Raw genomic sequence first — 27,437 nt, forward strand, 5'->3', positions numbered from 1 at the left:
ACCTGGGGGGGTGGGTTTCAGATTTTGCCCCCACTGAATACCTAATGAATAAGCCCCTTGCCCATCTGTACTTAGACTGAATGAATAACTGAGCCCCCTTCCCTCTGAATGGGTCGCACTGAATTCAGGTTTTGGTTTGGGATTTGGCTCAACAGTATCCATTTTATCAAAGATGCTGCATTTTTTTCTTTATTCTTCTCAATTTTGGAGTATTCAGTCATCTGTTTGCTTTTTCCTGCAACTCTCTTTGTGTTGGGGGCAGCGCAGCTGCCAGGCAGGTCGCTGCGACAGATGTGTGTATTGTGGCACAGGGGGATGATTTATACACAGGCTATGAAGGCATGTGGGGCTGTGGAGCAGCTCTCTGTTGTAAGGCAGGCAATGAGATACATGTACTGGTGATTGGTTCTGAGCATCTAATCTATTTCTATATAGTATATGGCAATACAATGAGTATATAGCGAGTATATAGTACAAGGGGATTGGGTCACAGGCGGCGGCGGAGAAATCAACAGCCCGTTCTTCAAGGACTGAGTTCAATGTCACCAGGTATTTAAAGGACTCGGGAGGTTGCAGGGCGCCTTGAGCCGCCAGATGGCAGCAGCGAGCAGCAGACGCAGAGCCGAGGGCTCCGGAGCTCAGACGAGCAGCTGCAGAGGAGACTGAGCTCCTGAAGGGCATCAGATGAGAGCAGGAGAGGAGCAGAGCAGCCGCTGCCCATCCGATTCACCGCTTCTTTCCCCCGGAGCCGCTCAGCTCTCCCCAGCATGGAAAGCAAATTCAACTCCTCCACCAACAGCAGCAGGGACGACGGCAATAATGTGTTGCAGGGCAAAGCGGAGAAAAGTCTGACTGCCAGCACTTCCAGCGTCAAGGAGCATGGCAACTCCGTCTGCTTCAAAACGGACGCCGCCGACGATCCCGTAGTTGGATTTGAGGACGCGGAAGGGCCCAGCCGGCCTCACGGCTTCATGCAGCGACAGTTCGGCTCCTTGATGCAGCCGGGAGTCAATAAATTCTCCCTCCGCATGTTTGGCAGTCAGAAGGCGGTGGAGAAGGAGCAGGAGAGGGTTAAAACGGCAGGAGTGTGGATCATCCATCCCTACAGTGATTTCAGGTAAAGGGTTAATGTGCTTTCATTGCTGCCTGGGTAATCTCGGCTCAGCCCCCTGCTCCTGTGGGTGCCAGATGCTACAAGTCCCCTTCACTTATTGGGGGAATGCCCCCTTGTATTCAGGGCTTCCTACTATGTCCCTGTATCTGTACATAATAACCCTCACCCTGCACTTATATTCCTCCCTATCTGTACTGCTGGGCATGTGTGGGAGCTGCCTTACTGCTTCCCCTGTACCCCCAAAGATGCCAGCAGGACAGTGGGTCCATTGGCCGGGTTGTCCTGCTGGAAGGGGGGGGGGGGGTGGCTTTAGCAGATTGATACCATCTGGTGAAAATACTTGACAGGCGTAGGCGATTACTAATAATTATTCTGCCATTTGGTGCTTTAATGGCCTTTTTAATGTGACGTGACATCACAGCCAACTTTGTCCCGGCACTTAACTAGTGAAACTTTATGGCCAATCCGCAGCTCTGAGACTGCAGCTGAACTGGAGTCATGAGTGTCTGCTTCTGGAGGTGCTTCTAGATGTAGTTAAAAGACATTTTTGGGCACCCCCATCCCAATCATAATGTTATATGGTGGGAGAATCAAGTGGGTTCCAGTGTAGAAAGGTTCTGGGCAATAAGAGATTGCAATCTACTAACTGGCTCTGAATAAACAGGGAGATAAATTGACTTGGCCAATGAAGAGGGTTAATGGTCTCATAAATATAAATAATGGTTTTTAGCTGTATCGGCACATTTAATAATAATAAGATTAATATGACATCATAGTATCCCTCCTCCGATGTTGGCAGGGGATGCTGGAAGTTGTAGTTCAGCAGTTGGAGATCCGCAGGTTGATGATCCCTCCCTTATTGATTTAGCTGAATGGAAGGCATTTGTACAGTCCATGCCTTTGGGCCGGGGGCCTTGGCACCTTTTATCAACCACTCCTGACTGCAGAGAGGGATTTGTAGCCTCAGTATAGCAATGACCTTGGGTTGGTGGGAACTGTACCCGCTCTGTATGGTTAAAGGCTTAATATCATACACACGCTAGTATGGATTCCACTGAGTCCTGATATGGAAAAAGATAAAATCAAGCTACCGAAGGTTTGTAGCTCCAGACACGACTGGGGTTGGTGTTACTACCTGACATTTCATTGAGGTCAGAGGCAGAGGCCCTCGGTTCCTTGGGACCTATTTATCATTTGTATTATTGTATCAGTGCATTGGGAATATCACTGTGTGTTGGAGTCACTCTGTGCCCTGAATATTGGCACTCATCTGCAGCAGCTGCAGTGGAGTTACTAGAACAGATACACAAACAGGTCCAAGTGAATGTGAAAAGGAAAAGTTTAGACTGATGTAAATGCAGAAAAATACTTCTGTAGAGATTGAGGTTTTGGGTTAAGAAGAAGGAATTCCATGCACTGCCTTGTACATTGGCTGAGCCGGCAGCTGTCCATGGTGCTGAAGAGACCTGCCATTAGCAGTGCAGGCTTTGGATATATATTGTCCAGAAAGCTTGGGACTTGGGGGTTTTCCAGATAAGGGGTCTTTCTGTCAATTAGATCACTATTCCTCAATCCTGCTAAAACATTTATTTAAAGATAAAAGGTTCCCAATAGAATTCTTTCTCCACCAATATGAAACTGGCAGCTGGTTTACCGTCAAGTACAAGTATTATGGAGAAAGGGACATTGGTCTAGAAATAAGAATTGCTTGCTCTATGGACAGTGGCATGCCCATATTTCTGACCTCTCTGGATAAAAGGTCTCCGGATAGTAGATCCTATAACTGCACCTGGCATTGTAACCAGCACATTACAGGTAATTCACACTTACTAGCAGGCAGTATAAGTGTTACTTTAATGAAGGGCCGTTCAACTGGAGGCCTGCAAGCTGAATGTAATGCTCCAAGGCATCTTTATGGCCTTCAGCCTGCCCCAGCTTATCTCTATATATTATATATATAGTTAATAATTATATAATTATCTGGCGGCCATAGAAGGAGTTAGGCTCACTGTATGCCTACAGATGTAAATCATTTTGGGTAAAAAGCTTAACATTCTAAAGTTCATTCTGTTTGTAATGGAAGGCTCAAAACCATAAATTTATTGCTAATGCAAAGAGCCTCCCTGGATGTAAAGCTTAAAATATTCAAGAGAAAAGTCCTGAATGAGTGCCGGAAAGCTCTGCTGAAGGTACTGTAAATAGGAAGCATGGCTGGGAACCCAATTAAGAGCAGACTGAGCCTCTGCAGCATTAGAAGGACAGCAATGGATGTGTATTGTGCTTTAGTGCTATGTAATATAAAATATAAGGATATTAGGAGTTACTGAGGGTTTGTGTGACCTTAGGAAAGGCACAAGGCTGCCGGCTGGGGGCTTATATACAGGCCATTGAATTCTGAAGGTGCTACTAATACTCTCGCAGTAGGGGGCTTATTAAAGTACTCAAGTTTCAGCGAGTGAAATGAAGATGCTGTTAATGACTTGACTAAGGGAGGATATACCTTATAGTTGATCCATGGCTTTTGTCTGTTATGTATTTGTACCTCACTGAAATAAATAACTGAGCACAGTTGCATAATCACATTGTCATCAGGGGCAGTAATGCCATGTATCCTTCCGCCTTATGGCTCGTAGAGTCTTTCAATTACAGCATACCTGGCTGAAAGGATTACCTTATGTAACTGTATGTGATACTTATGTAGTATTGAAGGTATGGGATTTTAATATGGGAAGTTGGCATTATTCAGATGGGAATTAAATCTTCCCGGCACTAAAAAGCACAGAGTGAGCAGAAAAGTGAGACAACGTGGTCTTCTGAACACTGTCTGAGGTTTTGGGCTTCTTGGGACCAAGTCCCTATTTTGGATGCAGCATTTAATGATGCCTCATAACACGGTTACACTTATATATAAGAACATGTCACCCTGCTATATTTCAAGCAATAGCTAAGGCCACAATGGGCATTCAACCCCATACCTCACTTATCTGGCCTTAAATTTGGACACTAAGGGACAGATTTATCAAAATGTGAGTTTTGAGCTCAATACATAAATTCACTGTCGTACTATTCATTCCTATGGGATTTTTAGAAGCGTATTTATCAATGAGCTCTCATAAGGGTGCAGCCTCACAGCTGCCATAGAGCAATCTTTGTATGCAGAATGAGTATTTACTAACAGGTGCCACCTCTACAGAGCATTGTTTTTATATGTACAATGAACTCAAATATTGCTTAGTTTGGAGGTTTAACCCCTTGCTCCCCTACTTGGGCCCTAATGGGGTCAAGCTGTTTCTTAAAATGCCTCCTGATCTGTAGATGCTTAGGGGGTAATAAAGTACTAGTTCCATAGTACTAGTTCATTATTTATCATTTATTGCACTGACCCATTTACAGACATTGTTCATAATTCACAACAGTCCCTGTCCCAGTGGAGCTTACAATCTATTGTCCCTATAACAAACGCAACTTAGCCTGCCTGTATGTTTTTGGAATGATACCCTATCAGCTGGAAGCCATTGGTTAACCTCAGCACCCAAGTCCCCTTGTTTGTGTAAAATGATATTATTTCCAGACAAACTGCACATTTTCTGGCAGCAGCGGTTACAGTGCTGGGGGATTTCTGAGCCGTCAGCTTTTTCCCCTGCTGTCTAAGAGTTGCCACTTGTTGCTGATTTGTCCCTCTGTGGCTGATAAGAGATTTAGCAAAACGCCGGTGTTGCGCACACGTGTGACACGTCTCTCGTGGCTTATTGCAGATATGTGACACCGGGCTGTGCTCTACAGTACAGGGGAGAGAAATGTATCCTCACCGTCCTGAGTCACTTATACTACTGTGTGCTGCTATCTGATAGGCAAGGGCTGTTCTACCCGCGCCTTCAGCTCTTGGCTTTCACTGGGCGTGAGAGTTCATAAAAGTTGGAGCCTCATTGGACGCCCAGCTTTGCTCAAGTTGCAACATGTTTAAATATAAGCATTAATATATAATTCATACATGCAGTGCAAATGTTGTTTGTCCAAGCTTGTACCAAGCAAAGGAAAAGCTTGTTGGGCCTTAGGGTCGGCCACTATAGTCAGCTAATTTGGTGGCTTATTCTGGTCTTATGGCTTAACCATCCCCTGAGGTTTCTTGAGGGGCAATTTCAGCAGACAAATCTCACAAATCAGTCAGTTGGTCCTGAGACAAATCCATCCTGCTAATTCTATCTATCAGTAAATAGTACATAGGTGGCAATGGCAGATCCTGAGACATGGATAGAGTTGTTCAACCAGTGGCATTCCTAGACCGTGCCAGGTCCCACCACTAAAAAATCTTTGGAAGGGCTCAGCATGCAATGCAAGCACTACCCACCCATCCCTCATGTCCACCCTCTGTGCCCTCCCCTCCCGCCTGCCTGCAACCGTGGGGTTTGCTTTCTCTGTAGTTAGGCCACTGTGTTCAACCATACGTTGGTGAAGTACCACTCAGCACATACTATTGTTGGGGGTAATATTATTGTTATGGTAAAATCCTTTAGTAAGAAACCGAAACAATCTATGGAATCGAAAAATATATATGGGGGGGAGCACGAGGCAGAATGCAAAATTTCTGCAAAAAAAGTGCTTTTATTTTTATGCCACACACAACATGTTTCGGGCCCCTTTCGTGCCCTTTACGAAACATGTCGTGTATGGCATAAAAATAAAAGCACTTTTTTTGCAGAAATTTTGCATTTTGATAAAGGGCACGAAAGGGGCATAAAAATAAAAGAACTTAATGGTACAATGTAAATTTTTGCAATGAAAAAAACAAAAATAAAAAGTTACAAAAAAAAAAAATAAAAGCACTTTTTTTTTGCAGAAATTTAGCATTTTGTCTCGTGCACCCCCCTATATATATTTTTCGATTGGATATTGGCTGAGAGTGCGGCTCTATTGCTGGGGGTTTGATGCAAGAGGTCTGGAAGGCTGGGCGCAGAGGACCTATCTAGTCAAACAATCTATGGACACTAAGTTCCGTGTTTCTAGGACAGGAGGCGTTCAATATGCATTTTCCCTAGTGCCAGACAGCTCGTGTCACCCAGCTGGTATTTGATTAGACAGTCTCCCTATGTAAGATAAGGGCAAGATGACTGTATGCGGTTATGCTGGATTCTCATTGGATCATTCGTTTGCATGTGTAATTTAAGTTTGCATCACCTACTTTAATGAACTCTGGAGACCGATGGTGATCATTTTTGGAAGACTAACTCCCCCTTCAACCCTGTCTCCCAGCTGGGCTAATCAGGCCTGGCCTATGCAGTCATGATAGAGGCTGCTATTGCTTCTTCCTAGTGATCCACATGTATGTTCCTTTGTACAAAATGTCACAGTTTGGTGCCATTTTTGTGGCTGATTTACTGATTTCTTTTAGCACAGTAACACCTATTTTGTTTTGCTTATTACATGACCCTAACCTACCGAATCATTAGTGATTGGCCTAAAACATAACAAAAATCACTGTGACCACAATTTATCACCTAAAGGAAAAATAATCTCATCAGATTCTGCATGCGTATATCTCCCTTGTTGCAGGGTGAAAAGGAACCAAGGGGAAAAGCCGCTGCGCTGTATTTCATTTTGGATTTTAATATATGATTTGAGATTACGGTAACTCCTTATCTCATCCCTTATCCCATAGTGTTTCCTGCAGAGAATTGTAACTCAGGGAACGCTCGCTTGCTGCTCCTGCTGCTGCTGTTTGAATGCCGAGGGTCAAGGTGAAAAGAGGAGAAAAGCAAAACGCTTGACTGAGCACCCCGGCCCTCTCTGTTATAAATCATAGCTGGGAATCGCTGCTTTTACGCTCAGTAAGGAGGTCAGAAATACAGGATCATCATTAGCGCCTTGTTATTTAATTAATAGACTTATCTCTGCCCATACTGTGTCGGGATCCTTCCTGGAATGTTGATTTAAACTGGACCTGACATGGAATGCTGTGCTTATGGTTGCACGCCAGTATACTGGACACATCCATCATTTGGCTCAGAAAGAGCAAATTTGGGCCTGCAGGCTCGTGTCGACTACAATTCCCAGCAGCCTGTGGGGGTTATAGATTTAACATTTAAATGAATAAAATAGCGAAAAACAAGAATCACACAAAATTATGGGTTGATTTAAAATGAAGGGTCATTTTCTTGACGTTACAGGTGTCCCTGCACTGGATTATACAGAAATAAATCCCTCAGCCTGTGCTAATGGGCCCAGCTGGCCGGCTGTTCTGTGGCGGCCCGGGCTAAAGCGCACACTGCGCTGGTGACATCTGTTATAAATTCCAGTATTGTTAGAGGTCATTTATCACTTCTCCAGACAGAGCAGCTTGCAGGGGTCTGAAATTTCTCAGAGATAAAACTAAGGGGCCCATTTACTAACCGTCGGATTTTTTTTTTCTTTGACATTTACTATGCGTCAAAACAGCTACAAATCAATGGCAGAGGTCCCTGAATAGATTTTCCTTGAAGATCCTTCTTTCGTCTCGAAACTTTAGAGGTTTCAGATTTTTGACGCAGTTTTTTTGTGCGACGATGTGCGACAAAACAAAAATTTTGAGTCTTCGCATCGACTATTCGGAAAAGTCGCAGTTTTTCTCGCACTGACTTTTCAGATCGGATTTTTTTTAGTAAATGTCAGAGGAAATGAGTTTAGTCGAGTTAAAAAAAAAATGAGAAATTATAGAGATCTGGGAAATCTGCCCCTTGGATTGCTGCATGAACAGAATAATAATAAACACAATGAATATGATGGTCAGTCCCCAAGGGAACAGTACTATAAAGAACAGTAAATAAAAGTGACTGCAGTTTAATTACCTGCCCTGGTTTAGTCGGGTTTATGTTCAATTAGTCGCTCAGACCTATGAGACATCTAGGAAAGGATCATTATTGCTATTATTCCTGTTATGCTTTATAGCATAGCAAGTCTCCATCCCATCATTTCTCATGTGGAATAGTTCTGTGTATGCACAGTGATGGCTGGAGGTACATGTGGGTGATGGGAGTCTGATGATGGGTAGAGATTGATGTATGCCTATACGCACTGTTGTTCCAACACAACAAATAGGTTAAAATGTGGTCTGTCTTTTCTTTTAATGCCTATTTTATTATTATTAAGAACTAAAAGATAATACTTGTTTATACCTGTACCTCCTCCCACTCTCCCTCTGTAATGTAAATAGTTGACAATGAGCTCCATATAAACAGACCCCTCCCATTATACAGCTGCAGTCTGTGTCTGGTAAGAAGGAGCATATTATAAAATGGAATTGTCTTTGGACCGGTAATTTGCTTCTCCTCCCACAGGACCACAGAAAGATAGAACTGGACCACAGAAAGCTGGAACTACTTTCAGTTTTATTCTTTATCCTAGTGCAGGACATAACAAAAAGCATAGATGTTTCTTAATGAAGGCAATATACAAAAAAAATGTTCCTCACAAGCCCTGTTCATTTAACTTGGGGATATACTGCCATTTTAAAGGTAAATTCTTCCTCTCATTCAAGTAGGGTTCCTGTGAATGAGATTCTATGTACTGTGGTGTCCCATGTGGGTTGTAAAACCTTTTTTCAGTATCTTTCTGCTTTCTAAACATTCTTCCAAAACCCTCTAAAAGAAAATATACAAGTTTTACAGAAAATTATATTTTTTGAATTGAGGTGAACGATGCCAGGTTCTGCCAATAGGCACAATAGCTTCCCCTCCAGTGAGAAGCATAATATTACGTTTGTTAGGTGGCACTAGGTTCCTAAACTGCACTAAGAGCAGCCAATAGATGGTCAGTAGTGACAAGCAAAATTGCTCCATTTAGCCAAAAAATTTGCAAAACAATGGAAAATGGCAACATTTTCCCAAAAACATTGGAGTCAATGGGTGTTTTTTCATTGTGTTTTTTCTTGTGCCATATGCATTAAAGTCAATGGGCCTTTTTTTTCTCAAGTTTCTTCTTACACCAATTGCATTGAAGCCATTGGGAGTTTTTTCTCATGTCTTTTCCTGCACAAAAAAAAACAACTTGATTTTGTTCCTGGGGAAATCAAATAAAGTGCATGGTGAAATTCTAGCGCAGATTCCCAAAAATTTTTGCCACACACAAAATAGCAAAAATGCACTCATCCCTAGTGGTCAGCATATTTTCTACAGGAGGAGGAATTATACTGCGCTTGGGTAGAAGGAAGCCAAGATGGCAGCGCAAAGTTTAAGGAACAGAGACAACTTGTAGAGCTTGTAGAGCATTATACTCCTCTAGATATAGAAGGATTTCCCCCAAAACCCTACTAGTCCCGCCCATCTGTTCCACTTCCTGCTGCCTCCCAGGCTGTACAGGGGGGCCAGCGGCTCTCACTTTAAGACAAGAACCAATCAGCAGCTAGGCTGACCTGATAGCAGACTAAAACCTGCCTTTGCCTGTGTGACTGCAGGGCTGTAATTGGCTATCCCCCCCTACTGTGCTTCTGGCAGGGACTGTTAGGACACGCCCACCCCTCCTTTGAAATACAGATAGGGACTTTAGCAGATTTATAGGGAGCTCCAAGAAAGCGGCCATTTTTAAAGATAATGATCATTTTTAGCCCAGAGCGAAAGCTGACACATATGTTATTCATGATATCCTACAAGATTATGGGGGTTTTAACTTATGCTATATATCTCCTTTAGTGATGAGCACATTTTGTCGCCAGGCATGGATTCGCAGAGAATTTGCGCATTTCGTCATTGGCGAATTGTTTTGCGAAACTTCTGTAAAAATTTGGCTCTGAAAACCGCAGTCCTGTCACAAAAGGCACGTTTGTGTCGTAAAAGGGCACGGTTGCGTTGTAAAAGGGCACGGTTGAGTGAAAAAAACAAAGGTGACAAAAAACAGACGCGGGCGACAAAAAAGACACGGACGACAAAAAGTGTGCGACAAATGTGTTTTGCGAATTTTTAGCCGTTTTGCGTAACGGGACAGATTCGCTCATCACTAATCTAATTTTATTTGGGAAATAAGACTTTCCTATCGTTTCTCAGATTCTGAGAATATTTTCATTTGCATCGCTGCCAGGGAAGGTGCATTCAAGGCCTATTTCTGTTATTGCATTTGCCATATTTTACACAGATGCAGCATATGGCGCAGTGTCGTTAGCTATGGGTAATAGACAACAACAAACCAAGGGCAGACGGAGGCAGAAAGCAGCGAGACTTTGCTTAGCCAGGGATGTTTGTCAAGTCATTGTAGTCCCCTCGGCCCACTTGATGCAGGACAGTATTTCTTTAAGCGCATTTCTAATGCGCCACCTCATCGCAGCCATGTAATTAGCTAGCGGAGCGTCGCATTAAACGTCTGACCTTGATTCTTGATTTATTTTTCTGTGCGTGCGTAAGGTCATCAATGCAAAACATTTCAAATGCTAATTGTCTCTCATTGAAATTCCTCTCATACGTTTCATGCCAACGGTTGTCTCTGTGGTAACGTGGACAAAAACATACATACGCGGCTCATCTCCTGCTACATAGCTGTCTCTCAAGAACGATTACGCCGCAGTATGTACAGAATGGGGGAAACATTGCCCGTCTGCTTTTGTTTTCTTAATCTCTGGTTTCCGCGTCTGAAAGTAGGGTTTTATCAAGAGCCCTTGTTGGATTTTGTCCAAGTTATCTCTGTTCTGCTGCAACGTGGATGGAATTGGCTGGAGAATTAGTGAAAATGGATTGATCTTGAATGGATCAAGGGGTGGGTTATTTAAAGGGGATGGAAAGGCTAATAAAGAGTTAATCTCAAGCTGCAGGCATACCTTCAGTTCTCTCAATAGTGCCCTTAAGTCTCCCCATATTTCTCCCGTTCAGATGATCAGAAGCCAAACAGGAAGAAAAAACACTGAGCTCTGTAAAGAAAGTTCCCATGATGCATCGCTCCTACACCGAGACCAAGTGTAGATGCTCAGTTAGTTAGACTATGGGGCTGATTTACTTACCCACGAACGGGTCGAATGGAGTCCGATTGCGTTTTTTTCGTAATGATCGGTACTTTGCGATTTTTTTCGTATGTTTTGCGATTTTTTCGGATTCTTTACGAATTTTTCGGATCCAATACGATTTTTGCGTAAAAACGCGAGTTTTCCTATCCATTACGAAAGTTGCGTAAAAAGTTGCGCATTTTGCGTAGCGTTAAAACTTACGCGAAAAGTTGCGCATTTTTCGTAGCGTTAAGTTTTAACGCTACGAAAAATGCGCAACTTTTCGCGTAAGTTTTAACGCTACGAAAAATGCGCAACTTTTTACGCAACTTTCGTAATGGATACGAAAAACTCGCGTTTTTACGCAAAAATCGTATAGGTAACGAAAAATTCGTACAGAATCCGAAAAAATCGCAAAACATACGAAAAAGTCGCAAAATGTTCGTTTTCAAGTCGGAACTTTTCCAATTCGGGTCGGATTCGTGGGTTAGTAAATCAGCCCCTATGAGTCAGCTTCCTGCTGATTGGCTCAGATCCACATTCCTAAGGGGGGGGGGAGTGAGTTCTTAGCATTCTTGAGGGAGGGGGGAGCAGGAAAGAGCAGAGAGCAGAAAGCTGTGTGTCTCTGGCACAGGAATTACAGACACAAGAAATCTTGTAACAGAGAAGTCAGTGCAGTGTTTCTGTGAGTGCTTATGGCTGTATTTACATAGACCTTTCTGATAAAGCTTACTTAGTTTTTACCTTTCCTTCTCCTTTAAGGAGAACTAAAGCTTGCAAAAGAATATGGCTAGAAATTGTATCAGGTCCATTTTATTAAATAGGCAAAAAGGCCAGTTGCCCAGGGCCCACCATCAGACCTTTCATATTCTATAACTTGTGACTGAGGCATCTCCCTCCCGTCATTTTAATTGACTGGAAGATCCCAATTTGTATTTTCTATTAGAACATATGTTCCTAAATGATATCATTTTAATCACAGTTTATCTTTTCCTTAAGGTGGCCAAACACGTAAAGATCTGCTCGCCTGGCGAGCAGATCTTCTCCCGATATCCCACCTATGGGGGTGGGCAATATTGGGGGAATTTAGGCTAATTTGGTTGTCCAACTGAATTTTTTAACCTGCCTGATCGATTTCAGGCCAGATATCGGTCGGGCAGGCCTGTCATTAGTGCCCATAAATGGGCGGATGAGTTGCCGAATCGGCCCGTGTATGGCAACCTTCACACTTTTGGTACAAGATGGCAAGCCTGGACCTCATGTCTATTCCACTAAACACAGACTCAAATTCTCTGATTAAAGGTAGTCCCATAAGAAATTTATTGGAACGGTTGTGGGGGCCCACCAATAAAATCATTGCCCTGGGTCCATTGGTACCTTAAAGCAGCCCTGCATTTTATAATGTAGTAACCGAACAATCCTGTAATATTTATGAGACACATCTTCAACATTGTCCATAGCAGCAAAATATCTTGTTATCTTCTGAGAGTCAGTGGCTCTGCACATGCTCAATGAGCTTTGGGCTTCTGTAGCGAACATAAGCTTAGGGGGTCATCAGAGGCTACAGCGCTGATCATTAATTAATGCATTGGTTTCTATGAATGTGTATATGAATTGATTCTAATCAGCCTTGTATTCTGGATTGTATAATATATATATATATATATACTGTATATTGTGGGCCCCTAGATTTAGGTAACCGGCAGCAGAAAAGAAGAAGGTGAGTTACATGGTGAACCATCAAAGGTGGGTGGGTGGGTACAGAAGACAAAAAACATAAGCTGTGGTTTTTTTTAGCTTCATTTATTGTGGAGGTTTAGTTATCCTTTAATTTACAACACACTGGTGGACATATATATTGTTAATTAAACAGTATCAGTGTTAAAGGATGGAAAAAAGTAACATAAAGGAAAACTATACTTCACAACATACTGATCCAATGTAAAAGGATATTATGAAATAATCTGGGATATAAGGCGAGCGTTTAGCTTGAACAAAGCGTCAGCTGTCCCTGAAAGTTTTTTCATTGCTCTTAGAAGGATATTGAACTATTCTTAACAGAGAAAAGGCAGGTGGAAATCAATTAACCTTTCCCATATACATTCTATTATGTTACTATTTGGTGATTGGCAAGGCTTTGGGGGGGTTTGTGACTTTGTCATAAAGCCACAATTGATTCCATTTTAATAACGTATATTGGTTCTTATAATCCTGGAATAGACTGACATGTTTTAAGAGAATGTATTTGATTGGCTGAATCAGTCAGAGTGATAATCGAACCCAAGTGCTTCTGCAATGAGACTTCCCTCCTACCCCAGACAGTATTGGTTGAAGACTTCCTTTATCTTCCTCCCAGAAGATGATTCGTCAGACCATGTGATGTTTTCCCAGTGCTCACAAAACTTCCATTCATTATGCCTTGTTGTGAGTCTCAGTGTATTGGCTCAGGTAGCCATTGTTTTGTAAAAAGGCATCCATGCCGTAAACATAATCTTATTTTAAAAGAGAAGGAAAGGTAAAAACTAAGTAAGCTTTATCAGAAAGGTCTATGTAAATACAGCCATAAGCACTCACAGAAACGCTGCACTGAGTCATCTATCAAAAGAAACGCAGGATTTCTTGTCTCCTTTTTTGTGAACATGTTCTTCAGTATCAAACTTCCTTTCTTTTGGGGCTCCTTCAGGTTTGGGGCTTGAGTCTGCTCAGTTATCTCCTCTCTCCCCTCCCTTATCCCATAAGAATGCTAAGAACTCACTCCATCCTGCCTTAGGAATGTGTGATCTGAGCTTCCAATGGCTAGAGCTGCAGCAGGAAGCTACCAAGGCCAAGCTAAAATGGCAGCTGCTATCAGAGGGAGCTTCTAGATCTCTTTACTCAGGTATAGTAAAGCTTACTGCAGAATAAATGTAGAGTTCTAGGTGGCACTAATGTGGCAAATCTATTGGCAGTAAAATGCCAATATGACTGTCCTTCCCCTTTAAATCTTAAACATGAAGGATTTATGGAGACTGGGTCACAGAGGTATAAAACTCAGCTCTCTGGTAATATTTGAAGAAATCTTGCTGTCAACCATCTCATTAAATTTTGAAATTGTTAACACTCCTCTTCCTTGAGGACTTTATTCCCCATGTCTTTTGATGTGACGGATTTGAGGAGTCGATTTGACACATACACCCTTTCTGAGGCCGGCACGCCTTCACTGTGGCGCCAACAATTCATCCGCTGATCTATTAGAGCTTTTATCTTGGTTCAGAAGATCTCAGATTAAAGTTGTGGGTTTAAAGACAAACTGTAGTGCTAGTTAGTTTTAAAATGTATATTTCAGTTTATTTTTATCTTTAGTTTTTGTTGGAAAGTTCCGGCCCCTCTTGTTAATGGGAGCTTTTACTGTAGCTAAACCCTCAAAGTAAACGTTGCTGAGTGTTCTGACTGGTCTCGTATGGCTGCTGTATCAAACCTAACCTACTGTGCTTGGAACCCCTGCAGTTTCCCTGTCATCTGTCTGCGCTCAGTCTGTCTCTAACTATTCTAGACTCATTTCCAGGTTCTCAGATGTCAAATCAGCTTTTATGTATTCTTTTAGTGTGTTCCTTCATCAGTCCAGAGAAGAGTCAGTGGGAGGTGTAGCCCCGGGGGCAGCCATTCCTGCACTGGTACAGCTGGGGTGTTTGCTACAGAAAGCCTACTATAGTTTATATAAATACCCCGCTGTGTAGCCCCGGGGGCAGCCATTCCTGCACTGGTACAGCTGGGGTGTTTGCTACAGAAACCCTACTATAGTTTATATAAATACCCCGCTGTGTAGCCCCGGGGGCAGCCATTCCCGCACCGGTACAGCTGGGGTGTTTGCTACAGAAACCCTACTATAGTTTATATAAATACCCCGCTGTGTAGCCCCGGGGGCAGCCGTTCCTGCACCGGTACAGCTGGGGTGTTTGCTACAGAAACCCTACTATAGTTTATATAAATACCCCGCTGTGTAACCCCGGGGGCAGCCATTCCTGCACCGGTACAGCTGGGGTGTTTGCTACAGAAACCCTACTATAGTTTATATAAATACCCCGCTGTGTAACCCCGGGGGCAGCCATTCCTGCACTGGTACAGCTGGGGTGTTTGCTACAGAAACCCTACTATAGTTTATATAAATACCCCGCTGTGTAGCCCCGGGGGCAGCCATTCCTGCACTGGTACAGCTGGGGTGTTTGCTACAGAAACCCTACTATAGTTTATATAAATACCCCGCTGTGTAGCCCCGGGGGCAGCCATTCCTGCACTGGTACAGCTGGGGTGTTTGCTACAGAAACCCTACTATAGTTTATATAAATACCCCGCTGTGTAGCCCCGGGGGCAGCCATTCCCGCACCGGTACAGCTGGGGTGTTTGCTACAGAAACCCTACTATAGTTTATATAAATACCCCGCTGTGTAACCCCGGGGGCAGCCATTCCTGCACCGGTACAGCTGGGGTGTTTGCTACAGAAACCCTACTATAGTTTATATAAATACCCCGCTGTGTAACCCCGGGGGCAGCCATTCCTGCACCGGTACAGCTGGGGTGTTTGCTACAGAAACCCTACTATAGTTTATATAAATACCCCGCTGTGTAACCCCGGGGGCAGCCATTCCTGCACCGGTACAGCTGGGGTGTTTGCTACAGAAACCCTACTATAGTTTATATAAATACCCCGCTGTGTAGCCCCGGGGGCAGCCATTCCTGCACTGGTACAGCTGGGGTGTTTGCTACAGAAACCCTACTATAGTTTATATAAATACCCCGCTGTGTAGCCCCGGGGGCAGCCATTCCTGCACTGGTACAGCTGGGGTGTTTGCTACAGAAACCCTACTATAGTTTATATAAATACCCCGCTGTGTAACCCCGGGGGCAGCCATTCCTGCACTGGTACAGCTGGGGTGTTTGCTACAGAAACCCTACTATAGTTTATATAAATACCCCGCTGTGTAGCCCCGGGGGCAGCCATTCCTGCACTGGTACAGCTGGGGTGTTTGCTACAGAAACCCTACTATAGTTTATATAAATACCCCGCTGTGTAACCCCGGGGGCAGCCATTCCTGCACTGGTACAGCTGGGGTGTTTGCTACAGAAACCCTACTATAGTTTATATAAATACCCCGCTGTGTAGCCCCGGGGGCAGCCATTCCTGCACTGGTACAGCTGGGGTGTTTGCTATAGAAACCCTACTATAGTTTATATAAATACCCCGCTGTGTAGCCCCGGGGGCAGCCATTCCTGCACTGGTACAGCTGGGGTGTTTGCTACAGAAACCCTACTATAGTTTATATAAATACCCCGCTGTGTAGCCCCGGGGGCAGCCATTCCTGCACTGGTACAGCTGGGGTGTTTGCTACAGAAACCCTACTATAGTTTATATAAATACCCCGCTGTGTAGCCCCGGGGGCAGCCATTCCTGCACTGGTACAGCTGGGGTGTTTGCTACAGAAACCCTACTATAGTTTATATAAATACCCTGCTGTGTAGCCCCGGGGGCAGCCATTCCTGCACTGGTACAGCTGGGGTGTTTGCTACAGAAACCCTACTATAGTTTATATAAATACCCCGCTGTATAGCCCCGGGGGCAGCCATTCCTGCACTGGTACAGCTGGGGTGTTTGCTACAGAAACCCTACTATAGTTTATATAAATACCCTGCTGTGTAGCCCCGGGGGCAGCCATTCCTGCACTGGTTCAGCTGGGGTGTTTGCTACAGAAACCCTACTAAGGGTGAAGACACACAGAGCTACTAGTGGCAGCTACTTGTCACGGTTACTAAAATAGACAATGCTGATCATTTACTGATAACTGTCCCTACGTGTGTTTTAGCATTGTCTATGGCAGGGGATTTCTGGGGTTTAATAGCCATGAGACAAATAGCTGCTACTGAGTAGCTCTGTGTGTCTTCAGCCTAAGACTAATGCCACACAAGGCTAATGCCGATATACGCATGAAAACGCGCGAGAATGCAAAGTCTCGCGTTTTCATGCGTATATCGGCTACATGTGCCTGCACCCGAGCGTATCCCATTCATTCGGGTGCAGGCACAAGTAGCAGGCGTAGGGCTGAATTTTCGGCAAGCGCTTTTCCGCTTGCCGAAGATTTCAGCCCTATGCCTCGTGTGGCATTAGCCTAAGAATGGATTCTTAGTTAGTACAGCTATGGAAACCCAGTATGAGCTGTGAAGTATGGATGCCATTAAAAAGAGATACCTCCAGGCAAAATCATTGTACCAAATTCACATCCTACCAAGGCTTCTCGTAATGTAATTGAGTCTGAAACTCTAACTTTGAGGCAGATACCATATCCCTCGTGTAAAACACCTGCTAAACAAATTCTTGTCTATGTAAGTAATGATCCAGGGTTATAGATAGACTCCGCTGGGCACTGCCATCCAAGGGTATCGGTATTTCTCTAACACGATTGGGTTCCTACTTAGAGATGCTAGTGGCCAACACAACTCTTTTGCTTCTGTTTAATTAAAACAAGTGAAAGCTGATATTTATTTCCTATGGTTATATTAAAGAAAGAAGTAACATTATTGCTATAGAGGTTGTACAGGTGACCAGTAAATTCTGCCAGCTGATTGGTTGCTATGGGTTACTGCTCCTGGGCAAACTTAGTGCCTTATATTACATAACCCCATTTGTAATTTATCATTTTATTTATGTGTTTTGCTTCCTTGAAATTTAAACTGCTATCTGGTTGTTAAGGGTTCACCTTTATAGTAACCAGGGGACAATTGGAAACCACAATGAAGCTGAAATGAAAAAATAAGCTTTAAAGATTAGCAATAACAATAAACTCGAAGATTTATAGCCAGTCGGTTGTTGGCGGCCGGGGTCAGTAAAGATCAGCTGAAAAGTTGCTTGAAATAAACGGTCCATCTAGGACACACTGGTAATCAATGTTAAGATGAACTTCACCTTTAAGCTGTGTCAGAATGACTCATTGTGTCCCTAATTACATATGGTTATTGATAATCTCTCTGAGCTTTCATTGATTCGAGAAGATGCTTTTACTGTATTTTTATATTTGACTTCATAATTCCAATGGGAAAAACTAGCCCTTATACCCAGCTGGACCCATATATGCCCCAAACAACCCTATACCCCACCCAGGTAAAGGCAAGCTCAGTCTTTAGGTTATATTGTTGGACCATGCTGCTTAAATAGGCACAGCTGAGAGGTATAATTCAGCTATAGGATTGGTACCTTGGCCATAACCTTTCTGAGAAATAGCAGCAAAGTCTAAGGGGCAGATTTACTAATCCACGAATCCGAATCCCAAAAGGGAAAAAAATCGTATTGAAAACGAAAATGTTGCGAATTTTTCGTCGCCGCCGCGATTTTTCGTATTGGTCGCGACTTTTTCGTCGCCGGCGCGACTTAATCGTATTTTGCGCAACCTTTTTGTCGCCGTTGCGATTTTTTCATATTGAGCAATAGTAAACGGCGGAAAAACCAATCTGATTTTTTCGCAACGGCGCCGAAAAAGTCGCGGAAAATATACACAAAAAATCACGACGGCGACGAAAAAAAACGCGGGACATACCAAAAAGTCATGACAGCGATGAAAAAGTCGCAAAAATAACGATCATTATGAAAAAACGCGTTCGGATGCTTTTGGTCCGTTCGTGGATTAGTAAATCTGCCCCTAAGGGCTTGAAACCCATGTAGCCAGTGCTAAACTGAGCTGGGTATTGGGAAAATGCGATTTTGGATCTAAAACAAGATGATTACGGTTTGGAAATTGAGGTAATTAAGGGAGGACACTGTTTCCCGGCCCCAATGCAATGTTTCTTGGCAGGACTGAACATTTTATGTCTCCCATTTAGGAAACCCTGAATTTTTATTATGCAGAGCATTATGGGGAGGTAATTGGGAGTAAATGGAGTGCATTTAATAAATAAGCCAATTGGTAGGAATATACATTCTAAGGATACAATTTCCCTTTGATCTGCCTGGATGTAAACTGATTTAATGTGAGAGATTATGAACAACTTCCTAAATACATCAATTAAATCTGTAAAGGGACGAGATGTTGAAATCCCTCTCTGCATAAGGGCAGATTTATATGCAGGTTTGCCCTTTCTTGGACATCTACAACATTTGCTTCTTGGAAGGTTGATGATAATTTAGTGCAGGTGCATGCTGGGCAGTGCATCGATCTCTGTACGGCCATATTTCATGCAAACCAACTACTTATTAATCAGCCTTACGGTAAGTCTGACTTACATAGATTCCATTTTAAGTATTAGAGGGCAGATGCTATATATTTGGTAGGTGACAACTGCTCCACAGTGTCAGTCTTAATAACAGTTTCTTTGGTTTTTTTTTCTCAGGCCATTTTCACTAGGGGGGTTATTATAATAGTGTGTGGTGGGGCTTATTTATCAATGCAAACACAAGTGCAAATGACAACATTTCATCCATTGTCCATTCCCTCTTACACACGCTCAGGGGAGGACGTTGGGTGGGGGACCCTGGGGGGGTTAGGGGGGCTCAGCGGGAGGGGGGTTAGGGGGTGCAGGGGACGCAGCCTGAGTATGTCAGCCTTTGTGTATGTGTATATATATATATATACACAAAGGATGGCACACCGCTACACCGTGTTCGGTAAAGGGTTCCAATAGTATAAAAAAGGCCAGCAACTCCGGGATTTCTTGTGAAAAAACGAAACATATATTGAAAGTAGCATAAACAGCCGACGTAACGTTTCGGTCCCCATCGGGACCATTCTCAGGGCATCCATGCCTTGTAACACACATCTTTAAATCACCAAAAACCAGTAAATCAATAGGAAGTGGCATCACAGTGTACTGCCATAAAGTGGCTGAAGCCATAAAGCAAGTGAAAGTGCTGAAAAGTGCAGTAAAGTGTTCAGTGCTAGGCAACATCAGCCTAATAAAGTGTTAAGCAGCATTAACATAATAAAGTGACTAAGTGAAGACTGTTGGTCCAAAAATTACAGGTATACATAATAATAATAATAATAATATATATATATATATATATATATATATATATAGGTGGTCTTGGTGAAACATACCCACACTGAAAATATAGATCCCACCCTTCCTTTCAATATTCTTTGTGAAATTTCATCTTTTGTATGCAAAAGTTTTCGGCAAACGTATTGGATAGACTTGTCTCGTTCGACGTCAGCCCTTTGAAATATAATAAAAGGACCATATGGAGTTCAGACATATTGTTATGTTTCAAATTTCTTCTACTAATAGATTTTCGCTCCAGATTTTCCCTTTGCAAACGCCTGTGCCTTATTCTCCGTGAACCCTTTCACTGTTACAATGCTTGCAGGTTAATTAACTCCTTTGTATTCAATTGTGCCCAATGGATAACTGACAAGGGTAATTATACGTGGAGAAAGCTGAGTAGAGCTATTCAGCAGCAAACAAAATGTCAGAGGATAGGAAGATGCTGACTGAATACAATGTCCAGAATGATATCTGTTTGTTATTATTATTAGATAATTATTGTTTATGATCACACTAAAGAGCTGATTTACTTTCAGAAGCCATTTACTTTCTGTGCTGGAACAGTTTGTTTCAGGTTAGGATATATTTGTCCAAATCCTGGCTCCTGACCCATGAAATTAGGGAGTAAGGATTCAGATGGGTATTAGTGCTCAGTGCTGGTGCTAAGCTGCACTGAGCACTAACACTTCATAGGAAATGCATGCATTTGACTGCTCAAAGTAGTCCAGTACGTTCCTGTAAACACCTTCATCAGTTTTAAAAATGTGCTAATCAAAAACTTGCTTGACCGTCAGTAAAGATAAAATTGACGCAGATCCTTCTGGAGTCCAGAGTCCATCGTATATTTGCCCCATTAAAATCTGAAGTTGTAATTAAGGATATCTTAATCTTAATTGTTTTTTTTTACTCACACTTGAGCAGCGTTGTGCTATTTCTGCATCCAACCAGCCCATTCTGATGAATGGTGCACCTATTAAAGCTGAGGAACCCCAATGCTACTGCTACCCTGTACCTCGTTCTAGCTCCAGGGTTCCTGCAATGGGCTATGTCAGTAGGCACACAAGCCTTGCGCCCAGTGATTTAGTTTCAAACATGTTTTAAGCATGGGCAAGTGATGCAACCCCAAGTCTAGAAATGCTAGGTGCAACCCAACATGCTTCAAACCACAAGTGCAGTTACGTCAGTTTTGATGCTCCAGATGTAATTCTGCAGATGCAACTAACAATGTCAATGACATAAAGAGAAAACGTTGGGCCCCCCACCAAAAATATCTGCTTCCAGTCTCAATAAGGTCAGGTAGCAGCAATCCAATATATGGGCCCTTACAGTACTTCTGCTTGGTACCAAGGCTGGTGCTAGGGGCAGTACATTACAGAAGGTCTAGAACCCCCCAACTAGAGCAAAACTAACTGCTGGTAAACTGCACTGTACCCCACAGCTGAGGACATAGAACAAGCTATCAGTATTTTACAACAAACATTTTACAAGCCAGTGGGTATCTGACTGATCTTAAAACCAGCAATGCATGGCTCTGAGGCTAATTCAGTAATAGAGGTGCTACATTTTTCAGGTGCAGTTACCCATAGCAACCATTCTGGCATTCATGTTCATAAGCCTGCTTATAAGAAAATGAAAAACATTAGAAAATGAAGACATAGATCATAAGGAGCATTTACTTACCAGGTGCAGTGTGCTAAGTATCATCATGTTTGTACCCAAAATGCATTACGTCCAAGTGCCACGTTGCACCCAAACAAATTGTGTATGTGCAGGGTCATAAATATAAGTTGAGGTTAGATCTACTGACTGTGTATTGCACCACTTCTGGAGCATTCATTGAAAATGGCATTGGTGTCCAATTCACTGGATGCAGGTCTGATACGCTTAATGATGCCTCCAGCTGTGGGAACCCCGGAACTACATCCAATCCCAGAGTGGTGGTAGCTCCATGGTTACCGAATGACAGTTGGGGCAATTGTACGTGATTCATCAGAAGAGGGTAGAATGGAGGCAGTGGCACTCAGTGCAACTATGTGTAAGGGGCAAAGAACATGTTTGGACACAATTATCTGCAATAAATGGAGTTAGTATGCTCAACATGTGGCGTTGTCTGGTTCTAGACATCTGTTTTCCTGTAATTACTTGTATTTATTGGAAATAAACCATAGACAACTAACTGTAAAAGTAAGATACATTTTATCATGCTTGGAGTGGGATGTGTGAGTTGCAGTAAAACTACTGCTTGGGGGCCTCTAATTCCAGTTCTGATGAGTCCCAGTAGTAACAAAGAAAGCTGCCTCCCTTGCCTTTCAGTGACCTCTGACCATACAATACAGTATATAATGTATAAAGCCCCATATTGTAAAATATACAGATGAACATGTTCATGGAACTCTAATAACCTCATATTTTACAACAGGGGGTACTTTATTTATTATAATACACAAGTTTAAGTGAGTCATGTGACAGAAATGACATCACTAAGCACAGATTATAATTGATGACGTCACTAAGCACCGTTTAATGGATGTATTTTACAGGATATTCATGGCTCTTGTGTATTATAAATGTATTAAGTCTGGTTTAAGTTCTTCCTGCATTACCCCTTCTTCTGCAGAAAAAAAGGGCAAAATGACATAAGACATAAGGTATAGTGGTTAGTGTCAGGCCGCTAACATTTCTCTTGTACCCCGATGCTACTGGTGTGTTAAATAAGCACAAATGGAGAACGTTAGTGCAGAATGTTAGATAATGCAGACGCTTGTTGTACTCAGAGACTTAAGGGATTCAAGATGAGATGGGCTTACTGCTGAGAGATCTTGTCAGCCTAATCTAGGTGATTTATTCAGCTGGTTGACTAACATGAGAGATGAGGGTGGGAAAATAGATAATAGCCTATTTAGGTCTTTGTAAGACATTTTTACAACATTCCATTAGGAAGGCATATTTTTTGGGGGGGGGGTAGTTAAGAAGTAGATAGGAAAGGTGGTCTGGGGAATTCTTCTCCCAAAGCAGTTATTGAGGCTTAATCCTCAGAAATACATAAATATTGTAATTAACCTTGAACAAGTTGTTGCACATGAAAAGCATGGAAGAGAGACAGACAAGGGCTGTTACAGTATATTAGGCATGTGAAAATCAGATCCTGTAAAATGAACAGAATTGATGGTTTATGACCATGACCCTTGGCCAATGGCAAAAGCTAATGTAAAAGTTATAGAGTATTTTAAACAGACTCATTACCCAAGGAGACCAGGTTAATGACCAGTGGTGCAAATTGGCACCACCAAAAAACAGCACATACTTTAACACTTAGGGGCGTATTTATTATGCTATGTAAAACAAATTCGCCGAAAAAACGGAGTAAAAAGCTGTGTAAAATAAATGGAAAAGATCGCCGTCTGAACGCCGGATATTACGCCATTATTTTCCATAAGTTCTGGTGGAAGAAAAAATGCGTAAAAAAATTACGCTGTTTTTACACGGCAAAGCCTGACAATGTGTGGTGAATTTTCTCGCCATTTTTTACACAGCATAATAAATATGCCCCTTAGGGGCAGATTTACTAATGCACGAATGCTCCGAGCATATTTTGGCTGACTTTTTCAACGCTTGTGCGACTTTTTTGTATGTTTGCGCGAAAAAAACGAAAAAAGGTTTTCCCGCTGTTTACAATTGTTCGGTACCAAAATTTCGTAACTTTCAGATCGCCAATACGATATTATCGTGACTAATACGATTTTTTCGTAAGCATTTTCGTGATATTTGTGATCTTCAGAAATTTTCGTATCCAATCCGAATTTTTCCCATTCGGGATTCGAACTTGTGATTTGATAAATCTGCCCCCTAGTGGTCAAAATGTAATTTAGTCATATAGTTCCATGAGAAGTGATCTGCTGTAATGTAAAAACCTTATTCAGATTTGTCTATGGATAGTATAGATCAGTGCTGTCCAACTGGCAGCCCGCGGGCCGCAGACCCCCCTCTGTGTGGCCCCCCACCTGTCTGGCTGCTTTGATGGCTTACCTTTGAGTAAGCATTAAATGGTATCAGTGCTGAGATTAACTGGCCCCCTGCATGGTTCTCACCTCAGATTCAGGCTGTAATCAGGCTGTATTGTTTAAAAATGCAATCCCCTGTGTTGTTCACACCTTTTAATCCTTGCATTGTTCAACCCTTGCATTGTTCACACCTCAGGCTCAGACTGTAATCACCCCCATTGTTCACACCTCAGACATTGTAGGTACTGCCTGGACTATGCTGCCTGTGTGTATGGCACACACAGGGAGCATAGGGTAGGCAGATTATGGCACATAGGCAGCATAGGGCAGGGAGGGTATGGCACACACAGGCAGGGTAGGGCAGGCAGAGTATGGCACACACAGGCAGCACAGGGCATTTAGAGTATGGCACACACAGGCATAGGGCAGGTAAAGTATGGCACACACAGGCAGGGTAGGGCAGGCAGAGAGCTGCTTGTGTGTGCCATACTCTGCCTGCCCTATGCTGCCTGTGGGAGGTGAACATGGCAGGGGTTTGTTCTGAGAGTTTGTTAGCAGTTGGAAATAGCCATTAAATGGTCCCTAAGGTGTGTAATTATATGCTGGGGGTTGCTGTGCTATCCACAGGGGAGGAGGAGGCATATGGATTTAAGGGTGTGTCTTAATATGACATAATATAATTCTTTTACATATGAATGATGGTAGATATTCCTGCAGTAAGGACCAAGCATTTGGGGTTTTGCTGCACTACCACCATTGTGATAAAATAGGTGTGGTTTAAAAAAGGGGAGTGGTCAAAAGTGGCTTCCATTAGCAGCCCTCCACCATGTATGCGAGAGAAATTCCGGCCCTCGGCACCGCAGAAGTTGGACAGCACTGGTATAGATTTAAACAATATTGGTATTTAAATGTTGGAAAGCAGAAATATTACATTATTTATACTTGTGATTTATACTTGTCATTTCCTTACAGCAAGCTCTTGTCATTGCACTTTATGGCTTGGTATCTGGCCATCAGAGACATGTTAGCAATAAAGGGCTACAGCTATAGTTCTAGAAATGATGGTTCTGAATTATAAGGCTGTACCTGCGTTAATAGGGACACAGAGCAGTAAGTTGCATATTGGGCCCATTCTTTAAAGGACAATGAAAGGTTAATATAAATTAAAAGTACCGTATATACTCGAGTATAAGCCGATCCGAATATAAGCCGAGGTACCTAATTTTACCTAAGAAAACTGGAAAAACTTATTGACTCGAGTATAAGCCGAAGGTGGGAAATGCAACCGCTACTGCTAAGTTTCAATAATCAAATAAATAACAGATAAATAAATAGATAACTTTAGGGAAAGAAAAATGCTACAGCAGCAGACATAAGCAAGTTTGGGAACGCTAAGGAAGCTGCCATACTAATTATCAAGTAATTGGACCCCAGTGTACAAGTCCCACCACAGTACTACAATAGCTTTTTGCTCCCATTTAACTTTTTAGCTAAGTCAGAAGCTTTTAGTAGCGCCGAAGATGTAACATGCGCCCCCCCCCCCCCCCTTGGACGGCGGTCCATTCTGGGGTGCTACCCCAACTGCAGCATATAGCAGTCTTATTGAGCACCCCCATATCAAACACAGCTGAACACTGCCCCCCTAAAGAGACACTCAGTGAAGCACAAAGAAGTTAAATCCAGGGCATTCTCTCTCCCTTGTTCCATAGATCAGGCCTGAGCATCACAACTGCTGCTTTACCAACCCTATAAAACGTTATTGTCAGGTAATGCCTACTCTGCAGCCCTCCAGCTGTTTTACTGCAATCCCCACTATCGGGGGCTTCTGGGAGCTATAGTCCAACTCCAACTGGGCAAACCCTGTTGCTGTATCTCACTGCTCGGCTACCTCCCTACTCACTTTATCTCCAGGGCCGCCACCTTGCGCTTCTCATACATCTTGTCATTAAGGGCACGATGCTGGGGGTGAGGGGGGACAGGTCCCGTTCCGCGTTCATCTATACTGCACTCCGCACGATTCCCTGTTACTATGTGCGCTGGGTTAATGTGCGGCATCCACAGCGGTCTGTCAATGAGCGGTCTGTGTAACCCGCCCGCTGTCACATGACTCGCAGGCAGTACTGCTTCATGGGAGTTGTAGTTTTACCCGTTGCAGGAAAGTCGGGGTATAGGCTGTGCGCAAGCGCGGATTAGTCATATGATGACCGAGCCCACTGTATAATCTGTTCATTGCAATGTTCATATTATAGAAGCACATAGGAGCGCATGCGCAAGAACCCACGTCCCATCGCCAGATCGAGAGTCAGCACAAGTGGAAGGAGGTAGGTTGGAGGAGGTGTACTCGAGTATAAGCCGAGGGTTACTTTTTGAGCACATTTTTTGTGCTCAAAAACTCGGCTTATACTCGAGTATATACGGTAAGTCTAAAGGCATTCTTTTTAAGTACTTACTGCACATCTAAATTCCCAGATCCCTGCTTGCTTCTCTGAGATATGGTGCTGGCAGCCTACAGCAGTGTGAAGCCTACAGTGACATCACTGAAATCTCTCTCCCCTTCCTGTAGGTGCCAGCGGCAGCCTTCCTATTCTCTGAGCATGTGTGTAACTTGATCCTGTCTCCTGTTCTGAGCTACACATGCCCACCAGCCAATCAGAAGCGGATCTGGCAGAGGGGAGGGGGGGGGAGGGAATGAAACACATGTGCAGTATGAAGCAAGGAGGGAAAGGAAGGGAGAATACCTTTTTAGAGATGGCTGCCTGTTCTAAAAAATGTGCAGTAAGTGTGACTGAGTAAATATGTGATTAGGTGAGCCAAAAGTGTGGCGTTTTTACTAAACAATAGGAGGACTATTGGGCAGTATGCTTTTAAGGTTAAAGCCTGACAATGTTCTTAAGGTAATGCTGTGTAAGGAACATGAACCATGTATATAAATGCAGGTTTTAGAAAGTATTTACTGCGTTTCTGTTATTTTACATCCCCCCTAATCTAGCTGGCATTTAATTAAGACACCCTCTCTGAGCAGACTATTTAATAAAGTGATGGTTTCTAGATGTTTCCATTTTCATAAAGAAAAACCTAATGCTGCATTATTGGGAAATGGGAAGATGGTAGGAAATACCTGCACTGGAAATCCATTCATATCTGCAAGCAAAGGATTGGCAGCATTTGATTTACAGTAACCCTTTGACTTGTATTAAAAGCCAAATAAAGTCGGAGGGTGCAGTATGGGAATCACACACCATACTAAGGACTCATTATTATCATTTATTATTCTTCCTCCAACAACAACGCAATAATAGATTGTTTCACTGCTCTCGGATATGTCAGTGCCACTAGGATAGTTCTTTTGATACACTTGCCAGCTGTTACATTAGCAGAC

At 43.0% G+C, this 27,437-nt stretch overlaps 1 protein-coding gene across 1 annotated transcript in view; it reads left to right on the forward strand.

Moving 5' to 3' along the window:
* The first annotated feature begins 372 nt into the window (after positions 1–372).
* Positions 373–27,437, forward strand: part of hcn1 (hyperpolarization activated cyclic nucleotide gated potassium channel 1) — a 227,630-nt gene continuing 200,565 nt past the window's right edge. Inside the window, exon 1 of the mRNA XM_031894296.1 lies at positions 373–1,117. Coding sequence (XP_031750156.1) covers positions 768–1,117 — 350 coding nt within the window. The 5' untranslated portion in view covers positions 373–767. The remainder of the gene's footprint in view (positions 1,118–27,437) is intronic.

This window comes from Xenopus tropicalis, chromosome 1, assembly GCF_000004195.4.
Source record: "Xenopus tropicalis strain Nigerian chromosome 1, UCB_Xtro_10.0, whole genome shotgun sequence".
Lineage (NCBI taxonomy): Eukaryota > Metazoa > Chordata > Amphibia > Anura > Pipidae > Xenopus > Xenopus tropicalis.